We start from the raw sequence: 15,427 nt of genomic DNA, 5'->3' as shown, positions 1-15,427 counted from the left end.
TTTTATCAATTAATATGATATTATTAATTAATCAATTTCCTTCAACAGTCAACTATGTTTATGCAAATAAATTTTTAACGGTTCATTATAAATTGATTGAGAATTCTTACAGATTCATTATAGATTGATTATAGATTGATTAAGAATTCTTACCGTATCCCCTTCACCTACCCTTCACTTACCCTTCACCACTACCACGTGTAACTACTTTTAACTGTCTTTTTACCTCCTTCTTCTCTTATTAATATGCAGTCGTTTCAATAAATTTTTCACTCTCTCAAGTCTTAACATTACAATGCTATTTCTCATTCTAATCACCATTTTCACTGCACTTTTTCTTTACTTCCTCCTCCACCTCCGCCGCGGCAGCTCACGGCGTCTTCCGCCGGGACCTAAGCCATGGCCTATCGTCGGAAACTTACCCCACTTAGGCCCCAAGCCACACCAAACCATGGCTAATTTGGCTCGTACTTACGGACCTCTGATGCACCTTCGCATGGGGTTCGTTGATGTGGCTGTGGCTGCATCTGCGTCGGTTGCAGCTCAGTTCTTGAAAGTTCATGACATTAACTTCTCTAATCGGCCGCCGACGACCGGCGGTAAACATATTGCTTATAATAACCAAGACCTGGTTTTTGCACCTTATGGTCCACGGTGGCGTTTGCTTCGGAAGATTTCCTCCGTTCATCTTTTCTCTAATAAGGCTTTGGATGATTTTAGACACGTTAGAGAGGTAATTAATGTTTTCATTAACGTTTTTCTTTAATTTCATTCTGTTAAATAAAATTAAATGAGTAACTTCATTTGGAAAATTCTATATATGTTAAACTTTAATTTTGATATCAAATTAAGAAATGATGTTATGGATAGATGCTGAGAGTTTAACCGGAGAGATTTTTAAGTAAACTAAGTCTACCACGTCATCAATATACTAGCCTATCACATTATAACTCTATTAAAATAGTGGCACTATCATAATTTTGTTTATTATTATTTTACATTTTTAAATAGTAATATTACGATAATGCTATTATTTTAATGACGTGTTATTATGTGATAAGTTTAGTTTATGGATAACGTGATGAAATGAGTCTATTTAATTTTTTTTTTAGTTTAACAGCTTATTGTATATTAATCATTTTTGGTTAATGTAAGACATTGCCATTTTCAGCACTTGGGTTTTAATTTATTTTTACTAATCCAATTTTTTCATAGTTGTAAAATTTAACTCCCAATTCAAAGATAATTCAAAAAGAACAAGAAAGTTTAATTTGAAAATCTTTATTTTTCAGTGGAAGGTAAAAACAAAAAATTAAAATGAATAGAAAAGGCCAATGAGTATTGTATTAAAATGAAATATTGACATGATTATATTGATTATAAACTTGAACATTTGCAACCAAATTGTTAAATTAGAGTAACTTTGCAAATTTTAAATTTTTTAGATACATTTCTAAAAGTTGAAAAAGTTTTGACTTTTTACTACTAGACCTTATTTATTAGAAGTTAATGCATTAATATAAAAAAATTCTTAAAGACAATAAATATACCATATTAAATAAGTCCAAATGTGGTATATTTATATAAATTAACTCATTTTGGAAAAGTATTTATTTTTGATGATATAATCATAATTTAAAAAATGATATGGATCATCGTATTATTTCTCTGGTACAAAGAATTCTACAATTTATCAAGTATATAAAAGTATGAGACACTATAAATTTGAAATAGGGGAAAATTCAACCATTATTTAATTAAATTTTTATTAAAATGGTTATTTATTTGACCATTATTAGTTTGTCGCTAATTCACAGAATAAACATGCAGGAAGAAGTGGCAGTACTCACGCGTGCCTTAGCAAGTGAAAGCAAAACCCCAATAGATTTAGGACAATTACTGAACGTGTGCGTAACAAACGCATTAGGACGCGTGATGATAGGCAGAAGAGTCTTCAGCGACGATATTCGCGGCGGCGCCGCAAAAGAAGCAGATAATTTCAAGTCAATGGTGGTGGAGCTGATGAAATTGGCCGGAGTATTCAACATCGGAGAGTTTATTCCGGCACTAGAATGGCTAGACTTACAAGGAGTAACATCTAAAATGAAGAAGTTACATAAAAGATTTGATGCATTTTTGAGTGAAATTGTGGAGGATCACAAGACCAGCCATGGCAGTGAATTAAAACACAATGATTTGTTAAGTACATTAATTTCTTTGAAGGAGGACGATGATGCTCATGAAGGAGGCAGACTCACCGACATTGAAATCAAAGCATTATTATTGGTACAGTCTCCATCTCTTAATTAGTCATTGCAATTGAGATATTAAATTAAATTTTTAAGTCACTAAACTGTCATTATTTCATATTTTTTTTAAAAAAATTGTCATTATTTCATTTTTTTTTAAAAAAATTGTCATTATTTCATATTTAGTAAGGAAATTTTAATTTATTTCGATTTAGCCATTAAATTTTAATTTGCGTCGATTTCGAACAACCCTCGAGAGCTTTAACTCATTTTCACCCCTAGAAATAACAAAATTTAATGACTTTGGAAATTTAATACTCTATCAGTTGGGTTTTTATTTCTTCTTTTTATTATTGGGTGAGCAAAAATCGAACTCTTAGGATAAGACTAGAATTTATTGTGGATCTATAAAAATAGTTGAAAGATTACAATTTCTGTCTGGAATGACAATTTATATAAATATTTGTTGTAAGTTTTAAATCTATCTCTTAGTTTTATTTTAGTTCTTAATTGAATCAAACCGAACCAAATTTATTTGTGCACAACCCTATTTCTAACTATTGTCATGTTGTTTTGGTAATTATAGGATCTGTTTACAGCAGGAACTGATACAACATCAAGCACAGTAGAGTGGGCTATTGCAGAGCTTATCAGGCACCCAAAAATCCTAGCTCAAGCCCGGCTCGAGCTTGATTCAATTGTGGGTTCAGACCGACTCGTAACCGAGTTGGATCTGACCCAACTCCCTTACCTACAAGCAGTAGTCAAAGAAACATTCAGATTGCACCCATCAACTCCATTATCTCTACCTAGAATAGCCACCAATAGTTGTGAAATAAATGGCTATTACATTCCAAAAGGCTCTACCCTTTTGGTAAATGTATGGGCTATAGCCCGCGATCCAGACGTGTGGACCGACCCGCTAGAGTTTCGGCCCGAACGATTTTTACCGAGCGGTGAAAAGTGCAATGTGGATTTTAAGGGAAACGATTTCGAGTTAATACCGTTTGGTGCTGGACGAAGAATATGTGCCGGAATGAGCTTGGGGCTGAGGATGGTTAGTCTATTGATGGCAACTTTAATTCATGCATTTGATTGGGAGTTGGGAAATGGAATGAAAGCTGAGGAATTGAATATGGAAGAAGCTTATGGGCTCACTTTACAGCGTCTTGAGCCATTGATGGTGCACCCTAAGCCAAGGCTATCACCAAATGTATATGGTTAATTATGGTGCATAATTTGCTTGAACCATATGATTGTTAAATGCGAGTTGGGAGTTACTTAACAAAATAAAAACAATGGGTTTATACTATTTGTCTATGAGTTTGTAATTTCAATCCATATTTAATTTAATCACTTTATATATATAGAGGACATATATTTTTTTATAACATGTGAGGAAGCGCTCGAAATTTTGACCTCTAAACTGTACGACGGGTGCCATGTCCACTAAACTACACCATAATATACCATAAACACTGATAATTTTCAATTATATTAATCAAAATCTGTGATATTTATAAATAGATATAACAAGAAGTCTTTATCGTTAACTTTACACAATATTTGACTAAAAGTATTGATCTAAATGCCATAAAAATAAAAAAGGACGTGCCCTCTAAATGAAACATGCCAAGAAGACAACAGAAGATGTTTCACTGAAATATATTTAATGTTTCAAAAGGATATAAAGAAGAATTTGGTGGCATGGCATTGAACTGTTAGTAAGATGTTTCGCTTTTATATTTATGACGACTCCATCATCATTTTCGGGAGATTGTAAAAAAAATTGATGGTGCAGAATTTTTTCGTTTTTTTGTTTTGAAAGTGTTGCTTATTTAACTACTAATGAATTTTTTATCTTTAAATAAAATAAAATAGAAATTTATGATGGAAAATAGATTAAATATCATGGTGAAAAATACTCAATAAACACAATATTTTATTATTGAACCTGAATGAATAAAGTTTCCTCATTAGATTGGCTGCAGGTTGTATGACTTCATGGATGTTATCTATAATTTTCTTTATTTTCATTTCCTTTATGTAACATTTATAGCAGGTTTTTTTTTTCAGGTGATCGTTCTTGTTAGTTGTCATTTCCTCTGCTTAAGTTTATGTTTTGATTCTGTGCGATTAATTCACAAATTATATGTATTCCACACTAGATCTGCTTGTTTAAACCTAATCATAAAAAATATTCAACTTTTTTGACTTTTTTTTCATTTATTTATATTTTAATTTTCAGTTTCAATTATACTCATTTTTTTCAAATTAAACTTTTTCATTTTAAAAAAGTTCAAATATATAATTCATATTTGACAAATAGTATTAGTCTTTAACATTAAAATATTAAAAACTTATTTAAACTCTTGTGCCATAAATGGACAAATTTAAACTTTTCTTCAAGTGAGAAACTTCAATTTAAAAAAATTACTACAATTAGAGCTGAAAATTAAAAAATAAAATAAAATGGACAATTTTTAAATTTGAAAAATAAACAAAAAAATCTAATATTTTTAAATTAATAGACTGCTTGTTTTTTTTTTTTTTGAAATGAATAGACTGCTTGTTTATGCAGCAGGAAGTTTTTGTTTTTCTTTTAGATAATACATACTTTTTCAAGATGAAAGTTGCTGGGTTCTTCAATGTTGACTGGGAATGATTTGTGTAGCAAATCAACAATACATGTCATTCTATGCTCTATCACGTCATTCAAAATCTCAGTGTATTCTTAATTCTGATTAAAGAAACAAATGTGGAATACAAGCCTTTCAGCAATATGGTGTGCTGACAAAATAATTAATTACTTCAGTATAATCATGATACCCACTTACTTGATTTGTTAAATAATGAACTAGTCTGTTACTTAAAGTGGGTTTCAATCAGTAAAAAGAGGCATATTAGTGTGACTTGCAGAAAATCATGACCCAATAATCACATTAGGTTCATAAAATAGATAACTAATGGAATAACTATTCTGCATCGAATAACTATTCTCTTCTTTAATTCATGTAATATTTATCTCACAGAATTGTTAATCCATGATTTTATAGAATAAGTAACCTCATAAACTAAAGAATGTCCACTCCTTATGAAATAGATATTCTATTTCATGCTATTCTATTGCATCAATCAAACATAATCTTAGAATGGCAATGCATAGGTAACTAACATTTTATTAATTCCACATATCTTATTTGATTTATGGAATGGAATAACTATTCTATAAGAAATAGAATAGTTATTCTTTACTTTTTTGAGATGAATGTTTATTCCATAAAATTATGGAATAGCAATTCCATAGAGTTGCTTTAAAGAATAAGTAATCTATGCGGAATAGTCAGTTGAATCCATTTCAAATAAATTCATATAGTAATTGTTTGATATAAACATGATAAATTTTACAAAACTAAAGTAGGGAGTTACTCAATAATTTTCCAAGTAAATCAAACGCAGTTATATTTATTCACAAATAAGCTTTATAAAATTGAATGAAACTCGTTTAAACCAAACATATGTTGTATAAAAGCGCTTATACAAGCACAAGCGGTAGAGCAGTACTATATAAAGATGACACTTAAACCAAATACTTACAGAATTTATGCAAACGCATGTTGAAAGAGATCAGGTCCAAGTAGCAGTCATGTGGCTCCAAGGACCTCTTTTTCAACTTTCCATATGCTTCAAGCCTCAAATAACCAAATACGGTATCAACAAAAAAAACAGAGCTCCAAGCTGCTTTATGATGGAATCCCCGCAAACAAAAATTAGTAATTCATTTCCTGAGATTTGACTAGTTCTTCAATGCAGTGTTCTTGTTCAAATCCAATGTAGCAATCTGAAACTATTATCAATTTTGTCTCCTGGATTGAAAAAATAAACCACCAAAGAGGATTCAATAAAAAAATATAATGAACAACTTGTGAGTTATGAAGTTCATTATCTAAAGTTATAACCTGTGCATTTAGTTGTCTAAATAAAAGTAATGCACTTTATTGTCCTTTTAAGTGGGAATGGCAAACGCGCTAAAAGTTGCAAAAGAATCTACGGTTTCTACCTTATAAACTCTTACAAGAATATTCTACTTTATATTTTCAAGTCTAGAGCAAAGGAATGTGCATAGAAACATAGAGAAGTAAAAGACAGGTTTCAAGGAAGAAAATAAAAATTTAGACCTGGAATGTGGTCAAGGATGACGGTAAATTCATATGAGTAACCAAGCGATCGGAGAAAGAAACTCTCTTCACAGCATACAGTTCTGAGGTGGATGTGTTCCCAAGAATTAACCACCATGCTTCATCTTTTAACTGCAAGGACAATAAATTTAGTTTCGCTTGCCAACTGATATCTAATTAATAATAAAATAAAATAAAAAACTTAACCTTAGGGAACCGAGGAGCAAAAGCCCTTGATGTGCTGTTCCTAGAATTCATCTTCTCCAATTTGATGTTCAGGGAAAAAGACTTTTTACCATCAGCTTCCCTTTGCTGAAGTTTTAACTTCAATTTAATACAAGGAAAATGCTGCAGATCCTGGAAAAAAATGAAATATATTAATCTCAAATAAGATGTTAAAGGTTTTGTACAACTGCAAATGGTATGATAAGAAGGTCAAATTCTAAGTTAAGCATCTCTGAACTAGGATTTCGGGGCTCATATACGCTTTCTGCCTATAAATTAGCCAATGAGACAACAAAGCTATGAGGATCAAGTGTGGGTTTTAAACACTTCTCTGAAACAAAAATCTCCATTATACTATCAATGAACTCTAATCATGACCCAATTACTAGACCGCTAAATAGCTTGATGCAAATAAACTTAATAGACATTCACTGCACGGAGTAGGAAAACAGCACCTGAGATAATCTTGAAGCAAGTGTGTTTCCAACCATAGCTTGCAAAGTTGTCCTAGGAACATCTAATAGCTGCTGGACTTTGGAGATTCCTTTTTGGCTTAATGATGAAGCAAGATCAGCATTCATGCATGGCAACATCCAGAGGGAAGAATCTTTATCAAACCAAAGACCCTGACAAAACATAAAAGTGGGGAATGAGAAATGAAAATGAAAATTCCGATAGATATCATTTGAAAAATGAAGGCTTAATGCCTTAAAATCCCGACCTTTCGTCCCCTTATCAATTGACGTTGAAAATTTGTCAACTTTACCCTAATTTGCATTTTTTCATTTTAATTGTAACCTAAAGTATAAAATTGCCATTTCTTTATTAAACAAAAGTTCAAAAAATTTCTTTAAAAATGATCAATTTAATATAAAAAGTTAATCTAATGCAAAAAGGGTCAATTTAGAGAATTTTTTTGAACTTTTGTCAAATAAAAAAAGTCCAATTTTATGCTTCAGGGTACAATTGAAATGAAAAAAATGCAAAATAGGGTAAAATTGACTGATTTGCAACCTTAGGGTAGGATTAAAAAAGCTAAAATTGTCCAACTTAATTAGCTTATATTCTAATTAGAGTTAATATTATTAATTGTACAAAAATACCTTCTTCTCTAAAAAATTCAACTAATAATAATTATTTAATTCATATTAATTATCAATTATTTTTTTAAATCAAAAACTGTAGCAAAATTAAAAATCTATTAACGGTTTTAAAAAAATATCCCGATCCTTCCTCGAAGGAGGAGCACGAGCTGCTCCTCCTTCCATGGAAGGAGCATGGAAACGGGGAAAAAAAAGTTTTTTTTTAAAAAAAAAATTCAGTAGTGGGTTCGAAAAATCGGAGGAGCATGGTGGTAGGTCAGAAATATTTTTTAAATAATTTAATTTTTTATAAAATATCTAAAAACAATCAAAAAAAATTTCCAAAGATCTAAAAACAATCAATTATTAGGACTTATTTGAACCATTTTAAAACTAAAGGACTTATTTATATTTTTCCAAATAAGAAAAAATAAGGAGTAACCCTTCTATTTAGTTGTTATTAACGTTTCTATCCTTAAAATATTTAAATCGTCAATTGTACCCTTTTCCGGGGTAGATGTGAAACATGAAAACCCAAAATAGGGTACAATTGAACTTTTTCCTAAGCCATGATATAAACGCTAAAAAGTTACAAGGTGGTTTTTTTTTTTAAGTAATTAGGCCAAATGAATATGATCCCAAAGCAACAATAAGCAAAAGCATCAACAAAAGATCTTTTAAAATTATATTTTTTAATAGCAATCCATAGAAGATATAATAGAAAAGCAAAATCCTCTTATTTTTCTTTCTCGAACCGAGCCCGAGAGCGGTGCTGTGGTGGAAACAGGCACATATGACATATGCGCCTCACTCATTGGAAAATGTACGTGATTCCAGGCTTTCACTTTGGAAAAGAACTCAACTTTTGTACAAATATATTTTAGGATCCCCAAATATGAAAACAACACAGTGATGGAAATACTTTGCTATGCTCAATCCCACAAGATACCCGACAAGAAGGATTATTAGACCTATTAATGGACTATACCATACCATAAAATATCCAAATAACCAAACCTTTTGGTAGTTTCTTGAAAGTTCTCATCTTAGTACAAAGGTATCCATTGTTCTTCTTGCGCACATTAATGAAGTGGTCAGCCAGCCAGCATCAGAGACATGGAAGTTTCTCACTTGAGAGTTAAAATCAGTATGTACACTAACAGGGAAGGAAAGGAACTACCGGATGAACAGAACATAATAATGCAATTTTCAGGACCAGAGAAGCATAAAAGATGTACTAACATCAAATGCACAGAGCTCTGAAGGCTTGATAGGCAAAAAAGTTGATCCCCTCTCATACCTGTCCTGACATTACCATCAAAGGCAATTGCCACTGGCTACACACACAGCTAAACTCATTCCAGAACCCCATAGAAAATTACAGAGTTTTCTTAAACCTATGTAAGCCCCTATTTTCCAAAGGATGCATCGAGCTCATTGTTACAGTATTGCTAAAAGGTAACTGATGCCCTGGGGAAAACCCATCTTTTAACCTTTGTCAAAGAGACGATTTGTTCATGTGAACAGACAACCAAAGCCAGGGACCTGGGTGGGATGTAAAGCAAAGTGCATCTTATCGTGTTAGATTAGCACTTCTCTATTCCCCAAACAGAGTTGCATTTAAGCTACTTTTTCGCCCACCGCATTCCAGAAAAAATAAATTAATAATGCTATTTATTGTCCTCCAGATCCATCTTTCAGCAATTCTTTCTTATTGTAAGCTAAAATAGTTCAGAACAACCGTATTTTCACACATGCCCCTCCTTCCCACCTGTTCTTTCTCTCTCCAAGTTATTAACATGAAATGCAAAAGAGAAATACCTGCATAACCATTTGAAGAAGACGCATGCAAGTGATAGAGCTTGAAAGCCATCCACTATTTGCACAAATATCTATCATGGCTTGTATAATACGAATACTTTGGTCTAACACTGACTTCAAATCTGTTACATAATCACTGATTGGTAACTCTAACTGGGAAAAGTGTGCCTGAAACCACAAAAACATGCCAAGAAAATGCTCAAGTCCACTCAATAACAGAGAATTAACACTAAAACTGAAGCAAAGCATAAATGATTTAAAAAATAATTTCCAAATCTTTTGACCTGAAATAGAAGATTTGCTTTGACATGTGGATCATCTAAGTGATTCTTGTCCACCATATACTGAACTCTCTGAGACAGTGCTTCATTATAATTTTCCTGTGGTGTAAACAAATCCATGGCATAAAGAAACCAGCTCGTAAAGTCTTATATAACAAAAATTTAACAGCCTTTAGTGGAATGAAATGATATGTGCCTTGTAGTTTGATTCGAGCTAATCACAACTCCGGTAATCAAGAAATCTTTTGGATATAAATGAAATTTATTAGATTCTCTTAACTTCTTCACAAGTCTGTGTAGATAGATAAAAGTTTAAAGGAAAGGTGGTCAAAGTTTGGTGGGTCATGTAGTAGAATAGATGAAATACTGGCTGTTGCTAACGACCTGATCCTGATATGTGAACAAATTTCCCAACAATCATTCAAGGACTGATAAAGAGGTCTCTAGAGACTGAACGTCCTGGAAGGTAACACCATTTGTTACCGAATGTAAAACATTTTCTTGGAGATGAATTATCATGCTTCCAGGGTGTCAAATTTTTTGGTTATGAGATGAATATGGGAAGTACCATCTATTTATATAGAATATGTATAAAGCATTTAACCTATGGTTGTTCCTGTGGGATTGGAAATTTCATACACAGCCCATTTACATGATAATACACGAAGTTAAGCGAGTTCGGATTGAGTTTAAATGGATTCGGGTCATAAACGGGTCAACTCATTTACGACATGGTTAAATAGCAGGTTACACCAGCCTAATCTGTCAAAGACATAAAACTTTGTTGTTAGCTAGCCTGTGAACCTACTTTTGACTGTGAGCAAATAAAGTTAGTATTTATAAATAATACATAATATAGATGACATGTTAAAACCTGTTAGTAAATTGTGTTAATTAGTTAACTTATTATATCTGAGCTAAATAAACTTATTATTGTTGTTTATTATATGAAAGTCTGTGGTTATTTAGGAGATTAACAGAGAAGTGTCAGACATGTTTTTATAAGTAAATAGGTTACATGAGTATTTTGTGAATACATTGATCCATATTGACGTTTTCACTAAACAGGTTTGACAGTTCGACACAAGTTGACTTGTTTAATAAGTGTTTCATGTTTGGTTTGACATTTTGGCACTATTAATTAAACGTTTTGCGGTGTTGGGTTCGGATTGGGGAAATATGACTATTTTTAAATGAAAACGCGACACGTTTATGACTCAGCGCTACAAATCGGCAGCCCTAGTTTCCTGTGTTCAGATATTCTGAAATACTAGGTTCCGTTACTTACCTGTTAATTTTTCATTCTTTCGAGGTACATGATTGTTTGTATGTAACATGGGTAGCATAACAATGAGGTAAAAATATTTCCCACCACAAGTTACAGGTTTAACTACCACACAAGAAAATCGCACCGAATAATACTAGTGCAAAGATTTTGTATGACATAATCAGATAAGGAAATAAGCTGGAACATCTACCTCATTATGCCGCACAGGAAGTTCATTATATTCAAATGCGCCGGACAGAATATGCAAAAATACCTTTAGTAAAGACAATATGAGAATAAAGTTGTGAGACCGTAAAACATAATGATAATTTACAAACATAATTAATTTGATAAAACTTACTTCAAGAGATGTATCTGGCCCTATATTTGATCCAAACATTGACACAGTCATGTAGCTAAGGTAATATTGCGATGCTATCATGCCTAACATCATAGGTTCCACATTATCTTCATTCATCTTAATACATCCACTGTCTTCAAGATCTTCAAATGTATTTTGCACTAACCTGCCAAATCAAAGTTGTGGCTTTGTCATTGAAAGAAAAATTTAAATTGCAACAGAAAAAACTTAAAGCTAACGAATAATCAACTAAAAATGATCATCGAATAAATAATTGGAAAATTAATTAAACAAATTGCCACATGTCTTTATTCCCGTAATTGCTATGATAATCTTTATATAATTTTATTACATTTTAGTACTTCATAAGCACTAGTGTTCGACATGTACTTGGCTTGGCCATTGTTTAAGTTAGATTTTTAGCAGAACTTCTGAAATTTTTCATCCAAGGTAGTTTAACCAAACATCAGTTCATACATAATCTTTGGTTTAATACAGTGGTGAGTACATCAGTCAACATTATAGTTCCATACAGGCCTTATTACCTGGATAAAAAAGAACTCAAAGTTTCTGGATCTGCATTCTCTAGACCGTAGTAGGCTGGATTAACCATCTGCAATAACAATATTCCTATCAAAATTGCAGGTAAATACGAACACATACAAAACATGATGTCATTTAAATTTGCATTCTAAATCTGGAACAATTGACAAGACGGAAAGAAAATTATCATGAAGACTGAAAATGTAGACATAATTTCTGCTTAATGGTATCCAAAAAAGGTTTAAATAAGGCATGGTGATATTTTTTAATTATAAAAAAAATCATAGATTTGTTTAAACTAACAGCAATATGTTGATGAATGCAACACCTAAACAGCAAAACTAACAAAACTGCACCAAGCTTGGACATTGAATTGTTGAAGAAGGTAAGATATCAACAATTAAAACAATTCCATCAAAAAAAAAAAACAATTAAAACAAGGGTTTAAAAAACGTCACAAATTTTCATTTTTTGGCAAATTGGAACACCGACCTATTTTAGGTTCAAAAAACGTTGATGTGGTTGCAGTAACAGCGTATATTCTAGTGTCCGCGTCAGCATTTTTTCAACAGAAAATAGATCGGTGTTCTGAATTGCCAAAACATGAAAGTCGGCGACTCATTTTGCTAAATTTTCAAGTTCATGTTTTATTTGCAAATCATGCTAAAGTTCATAATTTAATTTGCATTTAACCCTTAAAACAAGCCTAACACTGGTGTTTGGTCTTTAGAACTAACATCTTTTTTATAGTTTCAGAACCCACTTGAAGGGTATCTATCCACTTGTGCATCATCAACTAAGCTCAAATTTCATCTCAAAGGAAACTTTCCAAGAGTATAAAAGAGTAACTGCAAAATATAAAGGATATACATATATACACAAGCAAACAAACAAACAATCCAAATCGCAAGAATATAAATTCAAAACACAATTCCAAATGCAAGTATTTTTTTAAAAGAACTGGTAACAAAACAATTTGTTTCAATACCAACAAGCTAATAACTATATTATTAATTCTCTACCTGACAATAACCATTTTCTTAGATAATGTTTAGTAACTAGAATCACCCCTTTCAAACTCACTATCACTAACTAAAATTTTAGAATATAGGTCCATATTTCTTTTTTATTTTTCTATTGAGATAGACAATAAAGTATACCAGTCTTCGGAATAAGTATGTCCATGTAAGATAATGGACTGCATCCTCTTTGTGGGTAATTGTGCCGGTAACTATTTCTGCATTGAAGTGCTCATGCAACTGCTCTTTCAGACTACTTTCAACAGGAAATGGTTCGTACAAAAACTGCAACATTAGAACAACCATGTGACATCTCTCTTCCAAAATATAGGACTGTTAAAGGTACTACTAGAATCAAATCAGATGACAGCAGTTCTAGTCTAACCTTTTTATAGAAGCTCTTTTTGGGTTCATGAACAAGAATGACTGCTTTCCCATGCTGATCAAACTGTGGGCGGCCTGCACGGCCCATCATTTGCAAGATATCTGTGATAGGAAAGTCGACATATCTCCTCGACTTCCCATCATAATATTCTGTTCCCTGCAAGATATATCACATATATTTTCTTGAAATAACGTCATTATTGCAAGACAAGAAAATGTTTAAACAATCCCACTCAGTTTCCTTCTGACCCTATGCCTTCTTTTGACCAATCTCGCAGTGCCATACTGATACAAATTATCCTCAGATCATTTTTCTTTCATCATTTTTATTTTAACCCCACAATTTGATGTTGAAAGTTCTTTCAGTTATGGGTATCCTTGAGGCTTTTTTCAAACAATGCACAGGCTTAGTACATCCCCAATGTTAACCTCACATTTTTGTAGGACACATAATAACTTGTAAAGTCAACAGAGATTTGGGGATTATAATACCCATGATCCCCAAGCCAAATTAATAACTACCTCTACATTTATTACAGTATCACTGAATTTTTTTATTTAATATTCAAGCCCATGAGTTTTAAAGACCCTACTAAATAATGAGCTTCAGAATATTGTGGACACTGATTTTCCTAGGTCCGAATATTATCCTTCCTATCATGACTCTTGTTCTGCTGCCATATAATCTATCTGACCCCTCTTAAAAATCTTCAAAATGCTGCCTACATTAGTTATAGAGGTTTTTGAAGCTTTGGTTCCATTAAATAAAAAATAAAAACAGACTACAGGAGTCAATTTTGACTGTAGACAAAACATTTAAAACAGTACCAACCCTAAGAACTTTGTCACACAAATAATGAACAAGTGGTGTATAAGTTCTTGAAAAAGACTTGTAAGAAAATAGTTTGCTTGCCTTACCTTAATAATAACCAGATGTGCAGGAAGATTCACACCCCAAGCGAGCGTGCTTGTACACACCAAAACCTAGGAGTCAGTTTACAGAATCAATTTCATCTGTCCTCTTTTCGTATGCAAAAAAATATACCATGAGAACAAGAAGAGTACCTGGATCTTGTTGTTTGCAAATAGCTCCTCGACCAAAGATCTATCTTTGTCATTCAATCCGGCGTGATGCAACCCAATGCCAAACTGCAAAGTATGCCTCAGATTCTGATCAGTGACCTGAGAAAGAACCATCTGAAGCGCTTCTTCTGTAATACTAAGAAACTGCCTTGGATGCTCATCAGCAGCAGCAAACTACAAACAAAACATGTTTAGATGGTAATAATGTAAAGGAACAAGCCATATCCTTAATATGATGCTGCATCTCACCTGAATGAGGTCGAGTGCAGTAAGTCTTGTCTGCCGACGAGATGATACAAATATGAGTACAGGTTTTGTAGGCGAATGTGTGCATATAGCAGCATAGGCTGGTTTGTTCATGCTATTCATTCTCGGGCAATAATACTTTCCGGGATATCCCTGTTCACAATAGAAATCATAAAATATTTAATATAGAGCGACCATATATTTCCATGTCCATATCATTAGAAAATATAAATAAACCCAGAAGGCAAATCTACTAAACAATCACACTCACATTAATTAACATACATGAAACCAGTGCGGGAAATAAATCACAGTCAATAAAATCATCGTTCAAAAACAAATTTGCGATGATTAGATATTGCTTACAAGAGATGGATCATAATTCACAGTGTCAACTTCTGTAAACCAAAACTCTGTCAAGCTTTTATATTGAAAGAATTCTTACTATTACATGTCACCTTAAAAAATATATAAATTATTTACTTCATATTAAGCAAAATTTCCTAGTTAAAAGTTTCAAGGCCGAAATTTCCATAAAAAAAACTCCACTCAAGACTTTTTTGGATTCCAAAATCATGTGGCTCAAGAATTTCTCTCACCCTCCAAGTACGATAACATTAACTTTCTTCAAATTATGAGATCGTTCTCCCTCGAGTCCCTCCTAACCAATTCTTTCAAAAGAAATAAC

General features: G+C 32.4%; 2 protein-coding genes across 3 annotated transcripts in view; one reads left to right on the top strand and one right to left on the bottom strand.

Moving 5' to 3' along the window:
* Positions 1-266: 266 nt before the first annotated feature.
* On the top strand, positions 267-3,614 carry LOC126675484 (flavonoid 3'-monooxygenase). Its single transcript, XM_050370129.2, has 3 exons — positions 267-733; positions 1,831-2,286; positions 2,836-3,614. The coding sequence occupies exons 1-3, from the start codon at positions 296-298 to the stop codon at positions 3,472-3,474; spliced, it is 1,533 nt and encodes a 510-aa protein (XP_050226086.1). The 5' UTR covers positions 267-295; the 3' UTR covers positions 3,475-3,614.
* Positions 3,615-5,605: 1,991 nt separating this feature from the next.
* The window catches only part of LOC126674512 (DExH-box ATP-dependent RNA helicase DExH14), a 31,814-nt gene continuing 21,992 nt past the window's right edge, over positions 5,606-15,427 (bottom strand). For both annotated transcript variants that reach the window (XM_050368961.2, XM_050368962.2), the window contains 14 exons: positions 14,743-14,892; positions 14,476-14,667; positions 14,329-14,394; positions 13,412-13,567; positions 13,168-13,311; positions 12,010-12,077; positions 11,465-11,630; positions 11,315-11,377; positions 9,840-9,935; positions 9,556-9,723; positions 7,108-7,278; positions 6,635-6,784; positions 6,428-6,559; positions 5,606-6,115 (listed from right to left, as the gene is read on the bottom strand). In XM_050368961.2, the coding sequence (XP_050224918.1) occupies positions 6,020-6,115; positions 6,428-6,559; positions 6,635-6,784; positions 7,108-7,278; positions 9,556-9,723; positions 9,840-9,935; positions 11,315-11,377; positions 11,465-11,630; positions 12,010-12,077; positions 13,168-13,311; positions 13,412-13,567; positions 14,329-14,394; positions 14,476-14,667; positions 14,743-14,892 (1,818 nt within the window). In that variant the 3' untranslated portion in view covers positions 5,606-6,019. The remainder of the gene's footprint in view (positions 6,116-6,427; positions 6,560-6,634; positions 6,785-7,107; positions 7,279-9,555; positions 9,724-9,839; positions 9,936-11,314; positions 11,378-11,464; positions 11,631-12,009; positions 12,078-13,167; positions 13,312-13,411; positions 13,568-14,328; positions 14,395-14,475; positions 14,668-14,742; positions 14,893-15,427) is intronic.

This window comes from Mercurialis annua, linkage group LG3 (assembly GCF_937616625.2).
Source record: "Mercurialis annua linkage group LG3, ddMerAnnu1.2, whole genome shotgun sequence".
Taxonomy (NCBI): domain Eukaryota; kingdom Viridiplantae; phylum Streptophyta; class Magnoliopsida; order Malpighiales; family Euphorbiaceae; genus Mercurialis; species Mercurialis annua.
The sequence above is the reverse complement of the archived record's forward strand: the minus strand, read 5'-3'. Positions and strand labels throughout refer to the sequence as shown.